At 44.7% G+C, this 27,701-nt stretch overlaps 1 protein-coding gene across 1 annotated transcript; it reads right to left on the bottom strand.

The window, feature by feature from the left end:
- Nucleotides 1–3,218: 3,218 nt before the first annotated feature.
- scarf1 (scavenger receptor class F, member 1) lies at nucleotides 3,219–18,166 on the bottom strand. The gene is made up of 10 exons (XM_056283758.1): nucleotides 17,853–18,166; nucleotides 17,324–17,385; nucleotides 17,055–17,156; nucleotides 16,193–16,733; nucleotides 15,822–16,040; nucleotides 13,749–13,855; nucleotides 13,506–13,617; nucleotides 12,648–12,772; nucleotides 11,376–11,513; nucleotides 3,219–4,688 (listed from the first exon to the last, which is right to left on the bottom strand). Exons 1-10 carry the CDS (start codon nucleotides 17,951–17,953, stop codon nucleotides 3,541–3,543), a joined length of 2,655 nt encoding a protein of 884 aa, XP_056139733.1. The 5' UTR covers nucleotides 17,954–18,166; the 3' UTR covers nucleotides 3,219–3,540.
- Between the last annotated feature and the right edge of the window lie 9,535 nt (nucleotides 18,167–27,701).

Here is a 27,701-nt window from a genome sequence, read left to right as displayed (position 1 = left end):
GGACAAAAGGCTGCTTGAATTGGTGAAGAGCAGCAAAAAATATCCATGGAAAAAGTAGACTTGGTGAGCAGAAGCATACCCCTCTTTTCCCCTTTTGAATTTAAATGTTTTGTTGTTGTGAGGTCCAAGTTGTGATTTACAACTTATAGTTTTAGTGAATAAGAATATGAAGCATTCATTCCCCACCACTGTTTGTGTACACAGAGGGTGCATCTCCTGTGAGTCTCTGCTGTTTGATTCCTCTGCAAAACTACAGCATACAGAAGCTATTGCTACTTCTAGTTTGTCACTTGCAGGATTAACAAGAAGGGGGTAACTTTTTCTAACCTATAGAGCAAGAGTTACAAGTGTTTTGACTTAGACTAATAGTAAAGAATGTTCAAATAAAGGACTGTGTTAAAGGTACCTGCTGTAAATTAACAAACTATTATTAAACCTACCGTATGTTGCCAAGGCATGAGAGTTGTGTATTGACCTTTAATTTGACTGTAAGAGATTAGCTATCATTATGACAAATGGCTTAAAACAATACACTGTATATTCACACAACACCATACTACCCACATCGCCACGGCACACAACCTTTTGTCCCTTATTTGGTAGTGTAAAAGTTGGAAACTCTAGCTACAAAAGTCTAACAAGTTCAGAAAATTTCATCCCTTGTAATGCAGCCTTCTAAACCAGGAAAAGACAACACGTATACCATATCACAATATTACAATATCCAAAATCCCAGTCTTATATCATGATATCAATGTAATATCGATATATTGCCCAGCCCTATGTGAAATTGCATATTTTTTATTGAAAAACGTAAAATGTTCTTAGAGAAGGACCCCAACCCCCCCCCCCCCCCCGGCAAATATATGCACCTGTCTTCCACAAATGTAGGGAAAACATTTAAATTTTAAGCTATTCCGACGCGTGTGAATGCGGGCTGGCATCGTATGCTCGAGGACATATGGTGCGCACAACAGCACCGCTGCTGAAAAAAATTATAGGGGAAACACTGATATCGACTGAATTAATTTTTAAGTATCGTCATTAAAATATACAGTAAATAAGCATATCATTTCATGGTTGTCTTTTAACATATAAACCTACATAATATTGAACCATTCAATATGCATCTGTTGTTGCATTAAAAAGTCAGAAAAAAATTAGTTTGTCAGAGCCCGCCCATAAGAACCAAATGCCCGGTCAGTTACTTTCCTCTGGTGCCGGGTCTGCATACAGGGGGCAGTTGTGTTATTCGTCCATTGCAGCAATGAGGACCCTCTAGTCATCCTGTGATGGATGACAGATGACTTGCGCGATGATTAAAGTGAGGAAGAGTTGCGCATCATCAACCTCACTCTTTCGTCCGAGACCACCTACTACCAATAGCAAGACTAGCAAGATGACTGGCAATGGAGACGGATGCAGATTTTTCCTCAGGGCTTCTTCCTGAAGCCTTCCCTGTATACAAGTATACCCGCAAGGCAGCAGAGGTTTTAAATCAGTTTTCCTTCTCCTAGATGAACTGCCTGACAAGGCTAACGAGCTTCGTCTACCCGGGGGGCAGTACTATAAGCAGAAAAATGGGTGCGCTATGGGTTTCCTAGTTTCACCTATAGTGGCTCTGATGTCCTATCCAGGGGACACCATCTAGCCATTGTTTCAGATTTGTGGATGACACCCGAGTTAAAATTAAATCTCAGGATGTACCACATTTCACTGACCACATGAACTATGTGGATGACCACATCAAGTTCACCAGGGAGGATGTGAAAAATTACAGGTTCGCCTCCTTAGACTGTGAAATTGCTATTGGTGACGGGAGACGGTTGAAAGTTGATGTGTGTTGTGAACCAGCACACACTGATCAGTACTTAAGGTTTGACTCTCATCATCCACTGGAGCACAAACTAGGAGTCACACCACTGAGCTGACAACGTCCCCACCGACACAGCAGCCAGGGAAAGGGAGAAATCCCACAATAAGCAGGCCCTGGGTAAGTATGGTTATCCTAACTGGGTGTCAAAGCCAGGAAGATCCTCAAACAGTGCACCAGCCAATCGAAGACAGGAGGACAACTGCTGTCTAAGCATAAACCAGTGGTGATTCCGTAAATGGTGGGAGTGTTGGAACAGTTGAGATGCATATTTTCCAAACGTCTCTGTTCCTTTCAAAGCCCAAAACATGCTGTGCCAGAAATTGGTCCACCCCAAGGATTGGGTCCCCGGCACAAACAGAGCAATATATAGTGTACGTTGTTAAGTGCCGGGAGGATTGCTGTGACTTGCACATCAGATAAACCAAACTTCCGTGTTGTGCCATCCGCAAAGCGGATGGCACAACACGGAAGATCTACCTTGTCAGGCCAGGACTCGGCAGTCTATACCTATCTACAGGACAGTTGCCACTTTTTCAAGGATGAGGATATGCACATCCTTGATAGGAAGGAATGCTGGTTTGAATGGTGAGTGAAAGAGACCATCTACATGAAGAGGGAATGACCATCCCAGAACCAAGGAGGGGGGCTAAGAGTACATCTATTGCCATCTTACAACACTATGATTGCAGCTATTCCCCCGATCCTCTGTGAATAGTACATGTGGCCATTGTAACTTTAATTAATGGTCATGGCAATTTGCATATGAAACTGATCGCCAGTTTCTGTTGTTATGCAACTGTGCTGTTTTAACGTTGGGGATGCCTGCAGTCCGCTGAGACTGACCAAGTCACTTAGATGAGTGATGAAAGGTTTCTCCCACTAAACATTGTGTCAAGATGAACAGATTGAACTTTCTGGGATTTCCTTACCTGGATTAGTTAGCATGCATCAAGACAGATTAATTTCAGTTTTCAAATGAATTTTACATGTGGCCCTAATCCTCTTCCACGGTGCTGAATGTGTGAATGTTGAACATTAATATCAGATAACATTAACATCAAGTGGTTTTTTTCTACTTCACTTATTTAAAAGATGTCCATTGCATTCATTTTTACCATCTCCTCGATGTTGAAAAGACTACAAATGTCACTTGTAGCTATATTTATAAAAAACTGACTTTCCAGCTAGTCTTTAGCATTGTCATGGTCTTTGTGAGCAAATGCAGAGGAAAGCTAGTAAGCAATAACAAGCTCAACATAACAGATATCAACGTTGTGATTATTGATTTTCAATATATTTAGATGAATTTATATTTAATGCTGAAATAATGTAATACTTTTAGATGTATCGATTGCAGTACTTTATTGTATAACAATTAATCAGTGTGGCTACAACACAGCAGTAGAATGAATGAAAAGGATCGAGAATTATATCAATTTTCTGTTTGTGGCCTACAGTATAAAATGGCCATTGCCGGTATGATGACAATGTGTTGGGAGTGCGTCTTATAATGATACTTGATATTCAACAATATGTTACAACTTGTAATTCTTTTTCAGTTTCTTAAGCTGAAAATCTCTTTGAACTTTTAGGATTTACTAAAACATTGTTCATGTCTGCAAGTTCATTAAGTCCAGACTAATAGAGAAATAAAGATCCATACATTATGAATGGTTGATTAAGATGTTTTCGTAGTTGGGCTCATCATTCACAGTGAACTCCACCCCTTCGTTAGCGATGACCTCTGTGAAACTCCCAGCTTCTGCAGCTGGTCCCACAGTTGGTGTATTACTCTCAGTTTGTCCAATGTTTGCGGTACCACTCTGGAACCTGGCTTCCTCAGCCTTCATCTCCAAGCCAGATTCAGATGAAGAGTACACCGCTTTTGGAGTATTCTTTAAAATAGATGACAATGGCCTTTTTTCAGTGCCATGCTCTGACTGTGGACTGTCATTTGAACCCATTATGCTGGGTGAGTTGAGGGAAGTATGTTTTTTTCTGCTAGGCTTGGATATGCTAACCCCACCTCCAGAAGGTTCCCCTTGCTCCCACATACTAGCCCGGGCCCCAAGCTTCCTCCTGGGAGGTTTGATAATCCCATCAGCCTTAGCAATGGGCCTCCAGGTCTCCTTCTCTTTCTGTCTCTGGAGGCTGCCAAGCCTCCGTAGCATAGCTTGAACAGGACCCTCAGAGGGGTTCTCTACTTTAGATGTAGGCCTACCTGCCCTTCCCACTGTCACATATACAGTGGTGACCTTTTCAGTGACTCCCACCTGAGCATCAGGGGTAGATGCTGGCACCTGGGCACCTTTCTGAGACGTAGTGTTGGACATAGTGTGTCTTCGTCCTGATGACCCAGGGACTTGTAAGGTGATGTTGGATGGAGTAGTTAAGGTCCTGTCTGCTCCATGTTCCCCTGTTTCACTGCTTGTTTCCTGATTGTCTTCCCCTTTCCCTTCCACCTCCTTTTCTCTCTCCTCTGTTTCGGCTCTGTCTTCCTCTCCAGATCTACCCATACCTCCTTGAGCCTGGAGGGCAGACAGCATCAAAACCCCCCAGGAGGATTTGGTTTTGGTGCGTGATGGTCCAGGGGGAGCGCCTAAATCCTGGGCTGAACCGCGCTGCTCCTTGGGGCTGAAACGGGTACCTTCAGCGAAGGAGACTGAGGGCCGCTTGGACTTGGCGATGCTGGATGTACGTGGGATGGAGAAAGATAGAGCAATGTCCTCACCACTGAAGCCTGATGGATCCAAGAACATGTTACATTTAGAGGCCATCTCCTGGAACTCGCCACCCGCCACTGCAGGAATATCTGCCCAAAATGAAACAGGTGAGAGGGCAGTTGAAGAGCAGAGAAATAGATGATAACAACAATAATTATCATTATCTTTATTTGTATAGCACCTTTAAAACATTTATAACATGTTTAACAGCAGAAAAAATCTGAATATTCTGAATAAAAAAAATTATGTCACAATTGTGATGCATGAAATAAAAACTAAAATCAAAAGCAGACCAATTTAAAAAGTAAAGTAGAAAGAAAGGGGATGATAAAAATCAAACAGTATAAAGTAAGTTATAAAAATGGATTGCTCATAAAAGTGCTTTTTAAAGGATTAGTTCAGAATTTTTGAGGTCTATCTCTATTTTCTACACACCACTTAGTATGTAATACATTGATCGAATTGGGTGGCACGGTGGTGCAGTGGTTAGCGCAGTCACCTCACAGCAAGAAGGTCCTGGGTTCGAGCCCCAGGGTTGTCCAACCTTGGGGGTCGTCCCGGGCCGTTCTCTGTGTGGAGTTTGCATGTTCTCCCTGTGTCTGCGTGGGTTTTCTCTGGGTGCTCCTGTTTCCTCCCACAGTCCAAAGACATGTAGGTCAGGTGAATCGGTCTTACTAAATTATCCCTAGGTGTGTGTGTGCGCCCTATGATGGCCTGGCAGCCTGTCCAGGGTGTCTCCCCGCCTGTCGCCCAGTGACTGTCGGCATAAGCTCCAGCATCCCTGTGACCCTGAGAGCAGGATAAGCGGTTTGGATAATGGATGGATGGATGGATGAATGATCGGATTCATGATCACAGTCATCCATTCGTTTCTTCATACCGGACACGCAGCTTCAGCTTGCCATCTACATTTCAATGCGATTAATGGGGGACAAAGCTACAATCCTCATTCAACGCAAGCTTATTAGGACCACCAATGGAGGATTTTTTTTTCCCCTCTCAAAGAGGGGGTGCACGCGGGGAGGTTATTCTGAGTTTAAAATCAGAATTTGGGGAAAAAAAAGTCAGAAATAACTTATGAAATTAAAGCCAGAATTTCTGAGAAAAAGTCAGATTTTGTGTTTATTGGAGCTAATCGTTAAAATGGATGACATGAATTTTCTTATCAAGTTATATTTTGGAACTGAATTTAGTAAAACGGAAATTCTGTCCGTTGGCACAAAATCACCTTATTATAACAAGTATTTGTACTTTGAAGCGACATTGTCACGAACTGAGTCTTTTCAGAAGGAGAAATCATTTGGATTTAAACAAGGTTGTAGCTTTTGTACAGGAGAAACTATCGAGAAATGGCCAAATGCAAGGCTAGTTGGATGCATCTTTGAGCTATTAAGGGATTTGTGGTGCAACAAGATGTGATATGATCAAATTAATTGATCCTCAAGGTGTGGTACTGCGGCGGGCACATCGTCTGTGTTGATGGCAGTACTCTACCCAAGGTCCTAGTGCACTGTGGCATATGGACTCTTATGATAAACAAGCTGCTTTGCTATGCCACTGCAGAGTGACTCCTACTGGTAATCACTTCTAGGCTGTGTTGCAGGGAACAGCGTGGTAGGAAATGTAAATTCTTAAGTATTTTTTGCACTGAATGAAGATGGTGGATTTGTCCCCCATTAATAGCATTCAATTCTAGATAGAAGACAAGCTAGAGATGCATGTCCAGTGGGATGAAAGCATGGATAAATGTGAAAATTAAATATATAAAATGAATATATATGTTCTACATTAGCTACTACTACTACTTTCGGCTGCTCCTGCTGGGGGTCGCCACAACAGATCATCTGTTTCAACCTCTTCCTGTCCTCTTTATCTTCCTCTGTCATGCCAGCCACCTGCATGTTCTCCCTCACCATATCCATAAACCTCCTCTTTGGCCGTCCTCTTTTCCTCTTCCCTGGCAGCTCCATCTTCAGCATCCTTCTCCCAATATACCCAGAATCTCTCCTCCACACATGTCCAAACCATCTCAATCTTGCCTCTCTTGCTTTATCTCCAAACCATCCAACCTGAGCTGTCCCTCTAATACTCGTTCTTAATCCTGTCCTAATGAAAATCTTAGCATCTTCAACTCTGCCACCTCCAGCCCCACCTCCTGTCTTTTCGTCAGTGGCACAGTCTCCAAACCATACAACATAGTCGGTCTCACTACAACCTTGTAAACCTTTCTTTTAACTCTTGCTGGTACCCTTCTGTCACAAGTCACTCCTGACTCTCTTCTCTACCCACTCCACTCTGCCTGCACTCTCTTCTTCACCTCTCTTCTGCACTCCCCATTACTTTGAATAGTTGACCCCAAGTATTTAAACTCATACACCTTCATCACCTCTACTCCTTGCATCCTCACCATTCTGCTGTCCTCCCCCTCATTCACGCATATGTATTCCAGCTTGTTCCTACTGACTTTCATTCCTCTTCTCTCCGGTGCATAACTCCACTTCTCCATGTTCTCCTCAACCAGCTCCCTACTCTCACTACAGATCACAATGTAATCCGCGAACATCATAGTCCATGGAGAATCCTGTGTAAACTCATCCATCAACCTGTCCATCACCATTGCAAACAAGAAAGGGCTCAGAGACGATCCTTGATGTAATCCCACCTCCACCTTGAACCCATCTGTCATTCCTGACGCACACCTCACCACCGTCACATGGCCCTCATACATATCCTGCACCACTCTTGCATACTTCTCTACCACTCCCATATTCCTCATACAATACCACACCTTCTCTCTCAGCACCCTGTCATATGCTTTCTCTAAATCCACAAAGACACAATGTAACTCCTTCTGGCCTTTTCTATACTTCTCCATCAACATTCTCAAAGCAAACATAACTTCTTTAGTGCTGTTTCCTGGCATGAAACCATACTGCTGCTCACTAATCATCACCTCTCCTCTTAACCTAGCTTCTATTACTCTTTCCCATATCTTCATGCTGTGGCTGATCAACTTTATACCTCTGTAGTTGCTACAGCTCTGCACATTGCCCTTGTTTTTGAATACATGAGTATAAAATAGATATACTTCAAAAATGCTAAACTAGTCCTTTAAGGAGTGATTTAGAAAGATGAAACTGATTTTTGTTTTATTCTGAGCTCTTCAGACAGGGTGTTCAATAGGCTAGAGGTCCTGACAGCAAAAGCCCTATCACCTTTGATCTTAAGGAGTAACTAAACCCTTGACCATTTTAGTGAGTTTGCTGACATTCACAGGTTAAAAACCATTTAGAAGTTATCCCAGAAGGTTGAATCAGTTTATCTAGGCACAAAGTTTGGTGGGAGAAACGTTTCATCAGTCATCTAAGTGACTTCATCAGTCTCAGCTGACTGCAGGTACCCCCAACCTTATAAACAGCACAGTTGCATAACGACCAAAACCGATGATCGATTTCATATCGTTTATGGTTTCATCTAGAACTGGGCTGCCCAAAGTGGGGCCTGCAAGCCAAAATTGGCCCACCACAAGGTTCTACTTGGCCCGCAAAATGTTTCTAGTAAAAAAAAAATTTTTTTTTAAAAGATAATAATCTACTACTACTACTTTCGGCTGCTCCCGTTAGGGTTCGCCACAGCGGATCATCTGTTTCCATTTCTTCCTGATAGATAATCAAATTATATTACATTATATTATTATCATTACAATAATGTACCTAATAATATATTTGTTTTGTTATATTCAGTTATATCAGTTCTGGCTATTTTTAATTCAGAATACATCAGAGATACATTTATTTGAAAATGTCTTATTTAGATGCATTAATTTAATTAAATTGTCCTCTCCTTTTAACATCTTTTTCCTCTTTATGCCCCCCTCTTTACCTACCTATGCCTCTCTCTACCTACCTCTCTTTACCTACCTACCTACCTACCTACCTACCTATGTACCTCTCTGTCTCTACCTCTCTCTACCTACCTACATCTCTCTCTCTCTCTCTCTCTCTCTCTCTCTCTCTCTCTCTCTCTCTCTCTCTCTCTCTCTCTCTCTCTCTCTCTCTCTCTCTCTCTCTCTCTCTCTCTACCTCTCAGGGACTATTGGCACACTTTTCCAGCCTCAGACAGGTAGACATGGTGGAAGAGAGTCTGAGTATGCTACACTTTTCAGCAACCTAGCCCAGGAGTTTGACAGACACTTTGAGGACTTCAGGGACAGTGCATCAGACTTGGAGTTGTTTTCCCAGCCCTTCACCATCAGTGTGGACTCAGTCAGTGATGAACTTCAGATGGAGTTTCAGTGTGACTCAGAGCTCAAAAAGAAGTTCAACTCTCTCTATCCGCAGGACTTCTCCAAATATGTCTCTCAGACAGGTATCCAAAGATAAGGAAACATGCCCAGGTGATGCTCTCCCTTTTTGGTAGCACCTACATCTGTGAACAGACTTTCAGTCTCATGAACCTGAACAAAACTAGGCTCAGAAGTTCACTTACTGACACTGACTTGCAGAGTATCCTCACCCTGTCAGTGAGTCATCTGCAGCCTAATATTGACCAACTTGTAAAAGGCAAGGAACAGCTGCATGTATCTCACTAGTGGTGCTCTCTGATATTGCAATTGGTCATGTACTGGATGACTGAAGTTAAGCACCAAATTATGTTATGTTTACTTCTGGTTCTAATTGTTTGAAATTGAGTTACCTTCACTTGAATTAAATTGAAATATAATTTAAAAAATTGTGATGTAATGAAAGCACCTAACAAAAACTATTGTTTTATTGTGACTGAAACATGTAATGTTATGTTGTTATTTAACTTATTTAATTCATATAAAAGCTAAAAGAATGCTAAATTAGGGGAACTTGGATCTTAACATGCATGTTAATGGTACAATACAATAGGTGTTTGCTTCTGGCCCAAAGCCAACCATTAAGATTCAGTTTTGGCCCTTGGAGGGAAAAAGTTTGGGCACCCTTGATCCAGAAGTTAAAAACATGTCAGGCTGGTTAGCATAGCAAGACAGCTGCAGATAATAACATGAATAATGGGTATGTTTGATTTATGTGTGCCAGCACATCACCATGGACTTACAGACAGACAGCGATAGCACAAACAATTGTCAATAGTAGTCAATGCTGGTTCATTGGCACACCTACATCCAACAGAGACATTGTAAATGTTATTATCTGCAGCTGTGTTTATCCTGCTATGTTAACCAGCCTGGCATGTTTTTAACCTTTACATCTCATCTCATCATCAGCCACTTCTCCGGGGTCAGGTCGCAGTGGCAGCAAGCTAAGTAGGGCACTCCAGACGTCCCTCTCGCCAGCAACGCCCTCCAGCTCCTCCTGGGGGATCCCAAGGCGTTCCCAGGCCAGATTGGACATGTAGTCCAGCAAGTTCTGGGTGTACCCCGGGGTCTCCTCCCAGTTGGACATGCTCGGAAAACTTCCAAAGGAAGGCGCCCCGGAGGTATCCTAATCAGATGCCCGAACCACTTCAGCTGGCTCCTTTCAACATGAAAGAGCAGTGGCTCTACTCCGAGCTCCCTCTGGATGTCCGAGCTCCTCGCCCTATCTCTAAGGCTGAGCCCAGACACCCTATGGAGGAAACTCATTTCAGCCACTTATATCTGTGATCTCACCTTTTCAGTCACTACCCAAAGCTCATAACCATAGGTGAGGGTTGGAATGAAGATTGACTGGTAAATTGAGAGCGTTGCCTTCCGGCTCAGCTCCCTCTTTACCACAACGGTCTGGTACAATGTCCGCATTACTGCTAATTCTGCACCAATCTGCCTGTCAATCTCCTGCTCCATCCTACCCGCACTCATGAACAACACCCCGAGATACTTGAACTCCTTAACTTGAGGCAACAACTCATCCCCAAACCGTAGGGAGCAATCCACCATTTTCCAGTAGAGAACCATGGCCTCAGATTTGGAGATGCTGACTCTCATCCCAGCCATTACACACTCAGCTGCAAACTGCCCCAGTGTGCGCCGGAGGTCGCTTTCTGATTGTTTTTAACCTTTACACGGTTTTTAACCTGTAGATATTAGCTAACTCGCTAAAATGGTCTAGGGTTTAGTTACTCCTGGATTTTAGCACTTCCAGAAGTGCATTTTGAGGTGAAAGCAAGGTAAAGGTCACACAAAAACAGTTAACAGAGGAGAAATATGTGAGAGCAAACTATTATACTGGTCTTAAGGAGAGAAATCAGAGCATTAAAAAAGGCACTGTGATCAGATAGAAGTAAAGCCTGAGACAAGAATTAGATCTAAGTTGTGAATTTGACACAATGAGTAGGCTCTTAGATGGATTTCATGAGTTTAAAAGACTCTGAGATCAATCAAATTAGAGGTAAGGAGCAGCACATATTATCATTTCGAATGACCATTCAGTCATAACACGGCATAATGAAACGTAAGTTCAGAAAATCCTCAATAAAATTTAATTAAATTGAATTAAAATGTGATTAAATTAAATCACACAGTAAGTTTTGCCTCAGAAAAAATAGCTTATCATAAGTAAAATATTAAAATAAACAATTCAAAAATGCTGTTGTGAATAACAGCTAAGCCACCAACACAATCATTATGATACTCAGCAATGGACAGGCATAGTTTAAGGGTAAGCAAAAGAAATTATATTATATATTTACAAGAAACAAAATACGAAAAAGCAAAACTGGTGGTGTGATTTATGGAGATATACATTTCTCTCCTTAAAGGGGATAATGTAAACGGGTGAATTGGAGAGGCTCACTCATCTCTTTCCTACCTTCCCTTGGTGGAACACAGTAGAGAGCCTCTCCCTCCTCCTCATCGCTGTCAAAGGAGGAGCCCTCAGTCATCCAGCCAGAGGATGGTGGCTCAATGAAGCTGTGGTTGAAGGTCAGCTCGGGGTCGTGGTGAGATACTGTGTGTATAGCAGGGATGGATGGAGCCCACATTTAGGCAGATAAAACCAAAGATGCTGCTATGCAACCAATAATGCTGTTCAACTTAAATAAGGTTATGTTGTCAACTAACTTTACCTTACTCAGCAGCAAAAATTCTGTTGAAAGTCACTCCAATTAACCCACCCGCAAGGGGAATATTTTTTAGAGCTGCTTGCTTGTCTGTCTGTCTCTCTGTCTGTCAGTCAGTCAGTCAGTCAGTCAAAGACTTTGCAGAAAAGTGGATGCAGAAAATGACAGGACATTTTCAAAAACGTCAAATTTAGATTTCTTTTTCACCAATAACTGTCAAATATGGTTTGATTTACTTCAAATTGACACCAAAGCATTATGACTTTCAATCGCAATAATATATTCCTATCAAATGCTATAGTGATAAACACATTATTTTAAAAATTATTAATGATCAATATTCAAGGCAGGGCTTGTTATGCCTTGCATCATTTGTAATTAAGTGGGGTCGTTTGTGTCCAACCAAAATGCTAATGTAAGGTTTGGAACCAGAAAATGTATTGTACTTTGTAAGATAATTTAATTTTAGTCAGTTGAATGCAAACAATTTATCCTGGAAAATAATACTTGAAAGAAGTGGAGCCAGGCACAACAAATCCCATTCTTTGGCCCCCTGAAATGTGACCGCTTCTGATCTTTAAAATAACGAATTTGTCATTATAGCAATGGATAGGGATATAGCTCTGAAATAGAAAGCCAAACGTTTTGGAGTCAGTTTGAAGTAATCAAACCATATTTTTGACAAAGCTACGACCAAAATAGGCATTATAAACTCTTCATGACCTTTTATCTTGACCCATTTAACTCCAAAATTTATCATGTCATCTAGGGGACCATTACCCCACTTTTCTTGAAAATTTCACGTCATTTGCTGTTGCAATTTTTCTGTTGTAAAAAAATAAATGTTCAACTGGTGCAGAGTAATATTACCTGCTTCTAATATTTAACAACAGTACTGACGATACAGTGAGGTAGCACTTCTTTTTGGAAGGATAAGAGAATCACTGTTTGATGAATAATATTTTAAACTATTTTTTGAATTGAGTATTTTGTCTACCACTCTGAAGTGCAGTTGGACTGACCTGTGACACGAGGCAAACCAGAGGACCAAACAGATGTACAAGGGAGGGCGGCGCCGACATTAGCCATGACATTATAGACATGATATTTAATCCGAGCTGACGTGCTTCCATCACTCATGGTCCCCCTAATAATGCAAGGAGTGAGCAAGACATAAGGCCAGCAAACTATTAGCAACACAAGCTGCTTATCCCAGGACTATGTCCCTCCTTAGGTCGTTGCCAAGAGAGATTTTAGCCCAGGGTTAAGGATATGTTCATACTACCATATTTTGAAGTATGCTACCATGGACTTCAGCCAGCAGCTGGCCCTGCTATTGAGCAAGGTTAACAATGGCTTTTATAATTAGCAGCAGAAATCAGTGAAAACACCAGCGCTAAAAAAATTTAAGTGTAAACAAATAGTCCTGAGCTAACGTTAGCTTGGTGCTAATGCTAGTCTGGGGCTAAGCTCTGCACACACAGCACAGGCACAGCACAGGGGGTCAGCCTATGTTCCCTCAGCCCTGTGGGTTAACCATCGAATAGGTTAGCTATCGTTAAGGTAAGTGTTGGGTTAGGGTTGGGTAGAGGTTAAGGTTAAGTTAGGTTAAGGTAGGTTGGGTTAAGTTTAGGTAAGTTAAATAAGGTTGAGGGAACATAGGGCTGAGGGAACATAGACGCGCTCTCCTGCACAGTGTGAAAGCACCTACTTCACTTTCTACAGTAGAAACTCAGGAATCTGAATGTGGGAATAAGACTCATTCCAGTGAATGACATGCACCGATGACTTAGTTGCAATGAAATCCACAACTTTTTTAAAACATAAAAAATATGTTTGCTACTGGTTGACTAAATATAAATTAAATTGAGCTACAAAACCTGTCTTTGCCTTCAGCTGGGCCCTCTCCGCAACAAAGACAGCAGCAGAGTACAGCCAGGAACACCAGGAGCAGAGGAACCAGGACACCTGCTAGCAGAGCCCCATGACCACCTGACATAATCACAGACACACATGAATACACACAGAGAACACATCTGGCACTCTGTTGGGAGAATCGACTGAAGCAAGCATGAACACATACACACAGATGCAAAAACACAGATGAACAGATGCAGACGTACTACTGTTGCAGATGCCGTCAATTGGATGGCAGCTGACACCTTCTCCACAATCACAGACAGAAGAACAGTTCAGGCCATATTGGGGGGTCGGGCAGCTGCTGTTACAGCTAGCACAAAACAGAAATACACAATGATATAACTATGCTGATATAACTAACGCTATAACAACATACTACTAATAACACTATAATAATATACAAAAAGAAATATGAAACATTATAAACCAAAGTTAAAATAACGTTTGATAAACAGATAGAATCTATACTACATAGACCATTGTGTAATATATGGGCTATAGTGACAGATAGTAGATATTCCTTTTGGCTTGTATATGAAGGAAAAGTCCTTGCTGCTATGCTCATCTCTTTTAAAACCTTATTTTAGTGATGTAATACCGAGGCTACACTATTTCAGCCCGATTTTGTCATCGCCGACAAATTTCCAAGCACCAGGCCCAATTATGAAGGTCGGGAACGACGAATAGGCGTCTTTACCCCGTGTAGTGTCACATAATTGAAGAACAACGATGTGGCACCTGGGACGCCCCACAACACTGACGAAAAGTCTAGCGTGTCAGAATTTTTTTGTATTTTCTTGCCTAGTCTGAATACTCATACGACGTGTTCCTTGACGTTGACCAATAGGATGACAGAGGCTCTCTGGCGCACATATGTAAACGTGGCAAAGAGAAAGTTATGCCGCTATCAGGTGGAATGACAAAACCGAGTAAAGGTTTGTTGAGCAGTGGTAGCAATACCGCTACCTTTTTGACGCTTCCTCGAGGGAGAACCATGACAGAGTCAAAAAGATAGGCTAAATGTTAGCTGGTTAAACTATGCTGTTATCATTCCCCAGTAGCCGCAACAGTGTCCACAATCTTTTTTTTTCTTTCTTTTCTTTTTCGTTTCGGAACACAGAAAACCGCCAGCAGCACACATAGTGCTTCTGTAGTCATGATTGACAATTTCTTCACCCTCCCCCCCAATGACCTATGAACTCACGCAAGATCGTGAAAGGCAGCATACGATGATTGGTCGTGGTCATACTTGTAGTGTTGCCAGTCCTCCCGGCCAAGACACGGCAAGAACGTTTAGCACTATGACTGCCTAGTATGATATGGTGACCATCGTGAAAGACAAAAATATCGTGTAGTCTGTTCCCAGCTTAATGGAGTTTGAGTGTTATGTGCTCAAGTCAAAAACCAAAGTGTAACGGCTACTTTGATATACACCAATAGAGGCCTGCTCAACTCCGTTTTGTACTCTCAGCTCCTGTGTAACAACTGGAAACGAGGGTTACACAGGAAGTGGCAGGCGTCTCCATACATCCTGTCCCGAGCAGGCCTCATCACACCTGGTAAAAAAAATGTAGCGACTCAGAAACAATCAATGTTTTCTGTATTTTCCATATGCCTGCATTCCATTGACCCACATTCCCTCTCTGATCATCACCCAATCTTTATACTATTGTATTTTTATTGCAATGTAACTTGGTAATTGTAATTTTAACTCTCTCCATAACCTTAACTTTATAATATTTTGTCATTTTGATCTTTTTAGATCAGATTTGATGCTAATGATCCTCAGATATTAATGCTCTTCATGAGGAAAAGTGAAAACTGATGATCATTATATACTTTCTACAATTCCGGGCATTTTAAGTAGAGAAAATCCTCTCTCACTCTCCCTCGTTCTCTCACAAACACTCACTCTCACTTACACATGTGCAAACACACAAAAACATACACATGCATACATACACTCACGTGCATACACATACTCACACACACACACACACACATACAAAACGCATAGAGAATGAGGCAATCTAGAAAACCAAGCAGTAAAACTGAGGCAGCTCTAGTTTAGCTGATTAACAAAATATTTTTCAGTGCACACACACACACACGTGCGTAATTTACATGAAGCAGACATGCTTTGATATCAGCTACTCCAAAGTGAAGATGTAGGCCTTTAAAAAAAGCAGTATTTAAAGTTTAGGTTTACCTTAACGTCAGAGTATGACATGACAAAAAGTGCATGTATACACATAAAAAGATACATGCACACTCACCTGGTTCCAGTCCATCCAGGATCACACCACCGGCAGTTTCCTGTTATCGGGTCACAGCTTTCACCATTCCTGCACTGCGGGCACTTCTCCTGGCATCCCTCACCAAAGTAACCAGAAGGGCATAGACGATCACAGCGTGGGCCGTCCCAACCAGGCTTACAAGCAACACACCCCCCATCAGTGGTAGCGCAAGGGTGCCCATCTTTACAGTGACCACAGCTACAGACAAGAGGTAGACAGAAAGAAAATGAGAGAGAGAGAGAGACAGAGAGAGAGAGACAGAGAATAGGACAGACAACATTATGGAGAATATACAGGCATGTACACATACATACTGCTCACTTCTCTTTTCTCTCTCACTCAATACCTACCTCATCATACACCCGCTGCCATACTTTCCTGCCTCACATTTCTGGTTGCAGAATGTACTCTTATACCCTGACTGGCACAGGCACTGTCCATCCACTGGGTCACAGTGGCTGTGTGCCAGGTCACAGTTACAGCGACGGTCACAGTTGGGCCCCCACCAGCCTCCCTGGCACTCACACACTCCGGTCCACTGATGGCAGGGGGACAAGTAGCAGTTACAGGTCATGAGGCACTTCTGCCCCCAGTATCCTTGGTGGCACCGGCACCTGCCTGTCACTTGATCACATGCGGCCCCAACTGCGCCCCCGTTGAAGCACTGGCAAGGCTTGGCGCAAGTTGGGGTCCACCAGCCCTCGTCACAGGTGCAGTTGCCATGGATGGGGTGGCAATGTCCATAGCGGGCACACTTGCAGGTATGCTGGCAGAGCGGACCCCAGCGATTGGGGTTGCAGGTGCACTCACCAGTGACGGGATGGCAGCGGCCGTGTGGGTAGCACTGGCACAGCTTACGACAGTTTGGTGCCCAGAACTCAGGAGGGCAGCCTGATGAAAACAGGCGAAACATCACAAGATTCCATTCAGTAAAATCCCATATTTCATATTAATGCATATGTGTTACTTGTTACCTACTTTTTGCTCAAAAACAGTTGGCGTATGTGACATTTGTTTCAAAGAAGTCTAACTTTATATTCACAAGTGTTTTGTATATTTTGGAGCACTAAATGAATAAAATTAGAAAAACTGATTATATCATATGACTATAACTTCACAATATGTGTTTTACTATGGTGCTATTAAAGCAAGTTACAATTCTAACCCCTGTTAGAAACATATACAGTATAATTCTTAGTTGTTGTGACTCACGTGTTTTACAGTGAGGTCCATAGTAGCCAGGTGGGCAGCGACACACACCAGGATACACACAGATCTCATCCCCTTGGCAGGCATGCTCTCCTTCACACACAGCTAAAGGGACACAAATAAGCACGCACACACACACACACACACACACACACACACACACACAATGGCATAGAAAATAATGAGAGGCCAGAAAACCCATCAGTTAAACTGAGGCAGTACTGGTACGGCAAATCAGCAGAACTTGTTTTGAACTTAACAGTGGTACTCACGTATAGTGCACTCCTTCCCCTCTTGTTGCCATCCAATGCAACACACCAGAGTGGAAGGATTCCTGGACATTGGTGACGTGAACATAAATGAAAAAATTATTGCTGACATGGGAACCCAATGACAAAGATGTGGATTTGGCAAATATAAAGACAGCAAGACTGACTCTTGATGGAAAATGATGGCCGGCTAGTGACATTCATATTTAACAGAAGTTGCACAATCAGTTAAAAGGAAAGGGTGGATCACATATACATAGTATATTAAGCACATCTCTGGCTCAAGTGAAGTCTTGTAGTTTGGATTACTCCACCAGAGCAGTTGGAGATTAAATGCTTTGCTCAAAGTCTCTTAAATAGTATCTTTAAACAGATAGGGTATCCTAGTCACCCCTCACTACAAACTAAAGGATTCGAAAGGGTCACCCTACAGTCCCAAACTAATCTCTATATCCATCAGACCCCTGCTGCCCTCAAGTCTACAAAATAGTAAAAAAAAAAAAACACTTGAGTAAAAGTGGTAGAGTTATACCTTAGATCCCAGCAGACGTTGTTCCCATTGAGGTCCAGTGTCTGTGTAGTGCACAGAGAGAGGCAGAGCAGAAATATCAGACTTCTCAGGAGAGGCCCCATCTCCACACCAGTCTCAACCCAAATTCAGGGGACCCAAAAATCCAGTGGTCTCGCCTCACGACGACCCACGATCCACGCCAATCTCCGGAGTCCTCTGCGCTCCTCTGGGTTCCTTTTTTTCTGTAAATCCCTCTCAACTTGTTCTCATCCAAGTTGGGAGGAGGACAAAGAAAGGCAGTATCCTTCCTTCTCTCCACCCTACACACTCTCTCTTCTTCCCCCCTCTCTCTGTTGTTGTGTGAGTAGTGGGCTCAGCGCAGTCAGAGACGTCCAAGCCCCTGGGTTTCCTCTTCCCATTTCCCGGGGAAGTCAGAGCCACTTCCTCCCATTCAGCCAGACCCAGAGCTTTTTAAAGATGGACACACACACACACACACACACACACACACACACACACACACACACACACACACACACACACACACACACACACACACACACACACACACACACACACACACACACACACACACACACGCATGCACACACACACACGCACAAGCATATGCGTGCACATGCATGACCACACACAATGTTTAGTAATGTTCACCTTTTCCCAGAATCAGAATCCACTTAAGTGACTCAGATGATAACCTCGTATCGCCCAAAAATAACAAAGCTTACCACACTAGAAAACCTCACCCATGATTAACAGCAGCAACAAAGACTACTGAAAAGATAAAGTTCTTCACAAGATAGTCAGGATATCAATCATTTAATCAAAAAGTGCAAATTACAAAATATATAGAAGACAAGTGAAAATATTTAATTGGGGTGAGATTATTTCAATTTAATTCTATGATTTATTTCCAATGTGATTCAATTCGTTTCAGTAACACTTTTAAATTGAATGTCATTTTCTTGATATTATCATTGATATGGTGTTATCTGTCCAATTTTGCCCTCATAAGAAATTTCTTATACAGGTGAGAATCACATTGAAATTAAATAGGGCTCCGTCAAGATGAGGTGGATGGGGCTGCCTCATCCTCAATGTCTCAGAATATAATCCTAATGGATTTAAATGTTCATTTTGTTAACACTGACAATATGTTCACTAAAGATTTTAAAGCAATGTTAGATTGCTTTAACACAATATGTCAACTTTACAACCCAAGCTAAGGGTCATATCCTTAACTTAATTTGCTGTTCTGGCATCACACCATATAACATCACCTCTGCTGAATTGCCCATCTCTGACCATAAAGTTGTGTTATTCAGCACCAACCTAATAGTAAATCAAGGGTGCATCGTACCATATCATACTGCAACATTAGATATGTTTATCCAGATGATCTCAGCAGTTTACCTCAAACCCTATTCCTGCTCCTACCTCCCCACTCCCTGATCTTATGGGTTATTTCTGCAATGATAGTTTATCTTCTGCACTTGATACTTTAGCCCCTCTGAAAACACGGGTTGTCTCATTTGCCCATACTGCTCCCTGGTACACACATGAATTACGTCAGCTCAAGGCTATATGTCGGTGCCTTGAGATATTTTGCACCAAGACTGGACTTGCTGTTCATAAACAATTGTATTCAGATCATATACTCCATTACAAAAATGCACTTTCAACAGCTAAAACATCATATTATGCAAATATCATCAGTACATGTGAAGGGAATGCTAGAACTCTCTTCTCCACGGTGGAAAAAGTTACTCAACCCACCTGAAACCAATATGAACAGTAACCTTTCTAATGAACAATGCTCTGCTTTTTTTTAAGTTTTTCAGCTCCAAAATTAGCACAATGCATGAGCGGCTGGCCTCTGCTTGGTGAAAGGGGAACTAAAGTTCTGCCTACTACTGATCACTTCCACAAGATGCTTAAATTTGGTTTCATAAACATCAGATCACTACCAAAGCCTTACTAATAAATGATCTGATTCTTGAACATAGTTTCGATATGATTGGGTTATGTGAAACATGGCTGAAACCAAATATTTTCTTTCCCTTAAATGACGCTTCTCCACCTGGCTATACTTATGCCCATGTAGCTCGGGCAAATAAACAAGGTGGGGTTGTTGCCTTAATATATAAATCTATTTTCAATCTGACTTCTGGACTTGAATCTAAATTCCAGTCTTTTGAGGCTCTGGTTCTTGGTCCATCTCCCTCAGCCGTGAATAGACTCGGCTTAGTCCAAATTGTGATACTCTATCGGCCTCCTGGCTGTTACTCATTATTTCTTGAAGAATTTGGAGAATTTGTCTCAGGCCTTGTTACTCACTCTGATGAAATTCTAATTCTTGGTGATTTCAATATTCGTCTGCTGATCCTCTAAGTAAAGCCTTTCTGGCACTAGTTGATACTTTTGGGTTCACTCAATTTGTTCAAGAGTCGACTCATTGCAGTGTTAACACCTTTGATTTGGTTTTATCTAAAGGGATAGCTGTTTCTGATCTGAATGTCTTGCCAACCACATCTGCTGTGTCAGATAATTTTCTCATCAAATTTGAAGCATTATTGGCCTGTCCAGTTAATGTCGGCACAGATGTAATTGCCACTCGCCACATTGGTCCCTCCACTGTAGCTGCGTTTGGCCAGCAGCTGCCTGAAGTCTTGTTTCCTTTCACTGTGGTAACTGACTGTTGAAAATTTCACTAGTGACTTAAATGTGGCCCTCTCTAGTCTCCTCGATTCAGTTGCACCTCTCACTACCAGAGCTAGGTGACTAAAGAGGCCTACACCCTGGTTTAATGATGAGATGCGTGCTCTTAAGCGGGCCTGCATGAGACTGGGACGTAAATGACAAAAATCAAAATTGGACGTTTTTTACCTATCGTGGCATGAGTGTTTATTGAAATACAAGTGTGCTTTATCTGTTGCAAAATCAGTGTATCGCTCTCACTTAATCAATATTAACAAACATAACCCCAGGTTTCTCTTTGAAACTATCTAAACTTACTAAAAAGCAGCTGTCTATTAGCTGCTCGCTATTCAAAGCCCATGAATTTCTAGATTTTTTTTGCAAGAAGGTTGATGAGATCTTAAACAAAATTAGTTCTTCAACTCCAGCTACTCCTGCAGATCCTGTTTTACCAAATTCATATCTATTCAATGAGTCACTGACAGTCCCAATTATTACAGCTTTTGAAACTATCTCTCTTGATACTTTGGCTAAGTTCGTGTCAGCTTCTATACCAACTGCTTGCCTATTTGACCCCTTACAAGCAAAACTTTTTAAAGACCTCTGGCCTTTCCTGGGACCTACAATGCTAGACATTTGTTAATTTATCACTTACTACGGGCATTGTTCCCAGCAGTTATAAGACAGCTGTGGTTAAACCTCTACTTAAAAAACTGCACCTCAATCCAGGGTCTCTTAATAACTATCGACAAGTCTCTAATCTTCAATTCTTTCCTAAGGTATTAGAGAGAGTTGTGTATCAACAACTTTCAACCCATATAAAAGAAAACCATCTATATGAACTTTTTCAACTGGCTTTCGGGCCCTGTCACTCCACTGAAACTGCTCTGACCAGAGTGGTAAATTATCTTTTACTAGATGGACTCTGATTCCACTTCTGTGCTTCTACTACTGGATCTCAGTGCAGCCTTTGACACCATTGATCACTGTATACTATTAGATAGATTAAATTGTAATTTTGGTCTCTGTAGCTCTCTCTTGGCTTAAGTCCTACTTATCTGGAAGAACACATTGTGTCTGCTATAATAATATTATATCAAAATTATCTGATGTTAACTGATGATACTCAGCTGTATGTGCCTATAAGGGCTGATGATCATACTCAAATGACTAACTTAGAGGCCTGCTTGGCTACTGTGAAAAACTGGATGTCACTTAAATTTCTGCTTTTAAATTCGGATAAAACCGAGATGCTGGTAATTGGCCCTGCTAGAAACAGACACCAATTTGATCAAGTAACGATAACAATCGACAGCTCTGTGGTTTCACAAGGTGTGGCAGCCAAAATCTTGGTGTTGTAGAGCCGAAGGAACGGAGAAGACCGTAGGTTCACACTTTAGCCGTGTAGGCAACTTTCTTTAATCCACAGTAAATCAGAGAGACAACAAAACCACAGCTCAACTGAGCGGAGGCGGCAAGAATAACCAGAAAACTGGCTGAACAACCAAAACTTAACCCTGCGTTAACCTGCCAGGGCAACCCTGACTTAACCCTTAGTTCCTAGGGTGAATTCTATCCCCAATACGTGTCCACCACATGAGCCCCCCCAGAATTCGCCCTAGTAATCGAAGTCAGGCAGGCGCGGGGGTCGACAGGCCGTCCGCGGCGGCTCCGGGTAACAGGGGCCGGAGTGTCTCTGGGAGGCACTGACGTGGGCCTGTGGAGGTCGGCCTGAGGAGCAGAAGAGGCAGCGCGGGCCTCCACGGGGGGAGGAGGCGGAGCCGGGGGACGACCGCGACGAGGAGGTTGGGCTAACTCCAACGGCTGCGTCAAGTCCAGGTGTGCCGGTTTAACTCGGTCCACTGAAACATGCTCGGCCATGCCCCCAAAATCCACCACCAGGTGCTTAGTGCCCCATTCCAGGACGCGGAAGGGGCCGTCATAAGAAGGTTGCAGAGGGGGGCGGTGAGCGTCGTGACAGATGAACACGTAGTCCGCTGACTGCGGACCTGGGGGCACCTGGGACACCGGAGCGCCGTGTTGGGCGGTAGGGACGGGTGTGAAAGCTCTGACCCCGTCCAGCAAGGAGGCTCGTTGGTCCACAGCTGACCAGGGACGCGTTGCGTTGGGCATGAAATCGCCTGGGACTCGCAGCGGCGTGCCGTACACCAGCTCCGCAGAGGAGGCTTGTAGGTCTTCCTTCGGGGTGGTCCGCAGGCCCAGCATGACCCATGGGAGCTTGTCGACCCAGTTGCAGTCCTTGAGAGTAGCCCGAAGCACAGCCTTCATGGACCGGTGGAAGCGCTCACATAGGCCATTCGCCTGAGGGTGGTAGGCGGTAGTGCGGTGAAGCTTGACGCTCAGAGCCTCACCCACAGCATTCCATAGCTCTGAGGTAAACTGTGGCCCACGGTCAGATGAAAGGTCGGAAGGCGTACCGAAACGTGAGACCCACGACCCAATAAAAGCCCGGGCCACATCAGCAGACGTCGTGGATGCCAGGGGAACAGCTTCAGGCCAGCGCGTAGTCCTGTCCACCACAGTGAAGAGGTAGGTGAACCCATGGGAGGGGGGTAGGGGACCAACCAGGTCGACGTTGACATGGTCAAATCGTCTCTCCGGCACTGCGAAGCGTTCCAGGGGCGCCTTAATGTGGCGGTGTATCTTAGCCCGCTGACAGGCAACACACGAGTCGGCCCACGCTTTCACGTCTCTCTTAAGTCCCTCACACACAAACTTAGCAGAGGTCAGGCGCACGGATGGCTTACCGCCTGGATGAGAGAGGCCGTGCACAGCTTCAAACACGGGGCGTCTCCAGCTGCCCGGGACGATGGGCCTGGGCTGTCCTGTGGAGACGTCACACAGGAGGGTGACACCTGTGTCGCTGAAAGGAACGTCCTGCAGGCAGAGCCCCGTGTCGGAGGTCCGGAGACGGAGGATGCTCGGGTCCGTGGCCTGGTCAGCGGCCATCTGTGCATAGTCCAGGCCTAGGTGGACCGCTCCAATCACTGCCCTAGAGAGGCAGTCAGCTACCTGGTTAGACTTACCAGCGACGTGCTGGATGTCGGTAGTGAATTCCGAAATGTAGGAGAGTTGTCGCTGCTGGCGAGCGGACCATGGCTCGGCCGTCTTGGACATGGCAAATGTGAGGGGCTTGTGGTCCACGTACGCAGTAAACTCGCGGCCCTGTAGCAGGAACCGGAAATGGCGGACGGCGAGCCAGAGACCAAGGAGTTCCCTGTCAAAAGTACTATACTTGCGCTCTCGGGGTGTAAGCTGGCGACTGAAAAAGGCCAAAGGCTGCCAAGCCCCTCCCACCCACTGCTCGTGAACTGCACCAACAGCATAGTCCGATGCATCCGTGGTTATGGAAATAGGCGCTGTAGGTGAAGGATGCGCTAGCAGGGTAGCCTGGGAGAGCGCAGCTTTAGTCTCGGTGAACGCACGGTCCCGCTCTGCTGTCCAGTCGACCGCCTGGTTGGGGGACTTGCCTTTCAGCGCCTCGTACAGTGGCCGGATGATAAAGGCGGCTTAGGGAATGAAGCGGTGGTAGAATGTCACCATCCCGATGAACTCCTTGAGCGCACGAGCTGTTTGGGGGCGCGGAAAGGCCGCCACCGCTTCCACCTTTGAGGGCAGGGGGACCGCCCCGTCCCCAGTGATGTGGTGCCCAAGGAAATCAATGGCCGTCAGCCCGAACCGGCACTTCGCCGGGTTGACGATCAGCCCATGCTGGCTGAGGCGTGTGAAGAGGGTGTGAAGATGGGACAGGTGTTCTTCCTCGGAGGCGCTGGCGATGAGTATGTCGTCCAAATAGACAAAGATGAAAGGAAGGCCACGGAGCACTGAATCCATCAGCCGCTGAAAGGACTGGGCCGCGTTTTTGAGTCCAAATGGCATTCGTAGGAATTCAAATAGGCCGAATGGGGTAGTCACCACTGTCTTGGGGATGTCCGAGGGGTGCACGGGAACTTGATGATAACCACGGACCAGGTCGACTTTTGAGAAGACGCGTTTGCCAGACAGGTTTGCAGAAAAGTCCTGGTTATGCGGGACAGGATAGCGGTGGGGCGTGGTGGCGTCATTTAGTCGGCAGTAGTCCCCGCATGGGCGCCAACCTCCATCAGGCTTAGCGACGATGTGGAGTGGGGATGCCCACGGGCTGTCAGAGCGGCGGATGATCCCCATGCGTTCCAGGTGCTCGAACTCAGACTTGGCAATGGCGAGTTTGGCGGGGTCGAGACGCCTGGCTCTGGCGTAGACCGGGGGCCCCTTCGTAGCAATGTGATGCTCCACCCCATGCTTAGCGGTGGGTGCAGAGAAGGTAGGCTGGGTGATGTCAGGGAACTCAGCGAGGAGGCAGTTGAACTTGTCTGCCTCTGAGAGAGAGTTGGCTAGACCTGCATAGGCCGCTTCCCCCTGCGTACATGCAAAGGAGGAGAAGGTTAAGGCGTCGACCAGACGGTTGTTCTGAATGTCCACTGGCAAACCGTAAGCGCACAAAAAATCAGCTCCAAGGAGGGGAAGCGTTACATTGGCCATGACGAACTCCCACGTGAAACGTTGTCCACCAAAACACAGTTCTACAGACCGCACGCCGTAGGTGTGGATAGGGCTGCCGTCAGCCGTCGCCAACTGGGGGCCCCGCTCCCCGCCCATGATGTCGACGTCAGTAGCAGGGAGCACGCTTCTCTGTGCGCCCGTGTCACAGAGAAATCGCCGACCGGAGATGGTGTCGAGGATGAAGAGTAGCCTGCTCGTATCGCCAACACTCATGGCCACTACTGAGTGTTGGCCCTCTCGTTTCCCGTCGGCCTGTAGTTGCAGGGGGAACGGCACCGTTTAGCTTTCGCACCAAATCGAGCGTGGTACATACAGAGTCCAGAGGGCTTGTAGCGGCCTGACGCTGTGGCGCCACCGTCGGGCCACGCCCGCGATGTCGGCGGGGGGCCAGTGAAGGTAGGAGCCAGCACCCCGGCATGGGAGGAACGTTGTGTAGCGACGAAGAATCGGTCAGCCTCCTTTGCCAGCTCACGGGGATCAGTGATGGTGGAGTTAGCGAGCGCAGTCTGGACGTGGGGCGGCATGTTGCGCAGAAACAGCTCCATAAACAGGAAACATGGCTTTTCTTGACCCAGTAGGTTTAACATCCTGCTCATTAGCTCCGATGGTTTGCCATCTCCCAAGCCCTGAATTGCGAAGAGGCGACGTGCTCTCTCCGTTGCTGACAGTTCAAAAGTTTCAAGGAGGAGATTTTTAAGTGCGGCGTATTTACCATCGGCCGGTGGGTTGGTTATGAAACCGCTTATCCTGGAAGCCGTATCGCACCCCAGCGCTGCCACTACGTAGTAGTACCTGGTCTCGTCTGCTGTTATGTCTCTGAGCGCGAACTGTGCCTCAGCCTGCGCGAACCATGTAGCCGCGGAAGACTCCCAAAACTCCGGCAGTTTAATTGCAACGGCGTTCGTAGTCATAATTTGTGTGGTTTCAGAAAACTTATCCGAAAACCGACGTCGGGGTCACCAGTGTAGAGCCGAAGGAACGGAGAAGACCGTAGGTTCACACTTTAGCCGTGTAGGCAACTTTCTTTAATCCACCGTAAATCAGGGAGACAACAAAACCACAGCTCGACTGAGCGGAGGCGGCAAGAATAACCAGAAAACTGGCTGGACAACCATAACTTAACCCTGCGTTAACCTGCCAGGGCAACCATGACTAAACCCTTAGTTCCTGGGGTGAATTCTATCCCCAATACGTGTCCACCACAGTGTTACGTTTGATCCCAGCCTTTCCTTTGATAAGCACATCAACGAAATCACCAAGACTGCCTTTTTTCACTTAGCTAAAATTAGCATAACATAGCTAAAATTTTGTCTTTTCTCTCCATGGCTGATACAGAGACATGCATTTGTTTCATCCAGACTTGATTACTGTAATGTTCTGTTTTCAGGCCTGCCACATTCTAGTACCAAAAGTCTTCAGATGGTTCAGAATGCTGCTGCTAGAATCCTAACTAAATCTAGGAAATTTGACCATATTACACCAATTCTTGCCTCCCTTCATTGGCTTCCTATCCATGTTAGATCAGAATACAAGACGCTTCAGTCCGCGGTGGTGTAGCGGTCTAAGCATCGGCTTTGTGTCGATGCAGTTGCCCACTGGGACCGGGGTTCGCGCCCCGGTCTCGTCAGATCCGACTATGGCCGGACTCGATGAAGCAGCAGTCATTGGCAACGCTGTCTTCGGGAGGGGGGCAGAGTCGGCTTGTGTCCGTCACGTGAATGCGTCTCTGTGCGTGTCGGAAAAAACAGTGGTTCGGCCTGGAGTCGCCTTGTCACGAAAGTGGGGAGGCGTCTCCTTCGAGACTGCCGGCCGGAGAGATGCAGTTGGCGAACGCATGCATTACGAGGGTGGGTGTTTGAATTAAAATAGGGATCGATTGGCCACTAAATTGAGAGAAAAAAGGGGAAAATCAGAAATAAATTTATAAAAAAAAAGAATACAAGGCGCTTCTGCTGACTTATAAAATCCTAAGTGGGCTGGTCCCATCTTACCTGTTTGATCTCCTAAAACCGTACATTCCATCTCTAGCGCTTCACTCTCAAAATACAGGGCTCCTGTGTGTACCCAAAGTTAAAGAGAAGTCAGCTGGTGGCAGGGCCTTTTCCTGTTGGGCTCCGTTCTGGTGGAATAGCCTGCCTGATGCCATCAGACAATCAGAGTCTGTTGAGTCCTTTAAATCCAAACTTAAAACTCATCTTTTTGCCTTAGCTTATGGTTAGTTGCCTTTGAGTTGAGTGCTTCACAATCTGTACTGCATGGCGGGTCCTTTTTCTGTCTCAATGAATTTAGCAAGCACTGTTCTGCCGACGAGATTATAGCGTATAGATTATGACTAATTGATGACTTAATTGAATATGATGAATGACTATTGAAAACTGTTCTCTTCTCTCACGTGTCTTTTCTCTCTCTCTCTGAATGATGTCTTCTCCTTTCTCTTTTCTGTGTGTGAATGATGTCATGTGAGTCTCCCTTGTGTGCACGTGCAGTTGGTTCTCCTCCCAGGTCTCTGTGGTGATGATGGTCGCCACTTGGACACTGCCTGGCATTCCCCTCGTCACATTTTCTTTTTATAAATCCATATATTTTATTTAT

This window comes from Lampris incognitus, chromosome 7, assembly GCF_029633865.1.
Source record: "Lampris incognitus isolate fLamInc1 chromosome 7, fLamInc1.hap2, whole genome shotgun sequence".
NCBI classification, from domain to species: Eukaryota; Metazoa; Chordata; class Actinopteri; order Lampriformes; family Lampridae; genus Lampris; species Lampris incognitus.
This window is presented reverse-complemented; position numbering and strand designations above follow the sequence as displayed.

Excerpts from the sequence above, each read along its gene's own strand:
- scarf1 (XM_056283758.1), bottom strand. The coding sequence starts at position 17,953 with ATGGGGCCTCTCCTGAGAAGTCTGATATTTCTGCTCTGCCTCTCTCTG. Across the intron at positions 16,734-17,054 it reads TGGACCTCACTGTAAAACAC|GCTGCCCTCCTGAGTTCTGG; the intron begins GTGAGTCACAAC and ends TGTTTTCATCAG. Across the intron at positions 13,618-13,748 it reads TGACGGCATCTGCAACAGTA|GTGGTCATGGGGCTCTGCTA; the intron begins GTACGTCTGCAT and ends TGATTATGTCAG.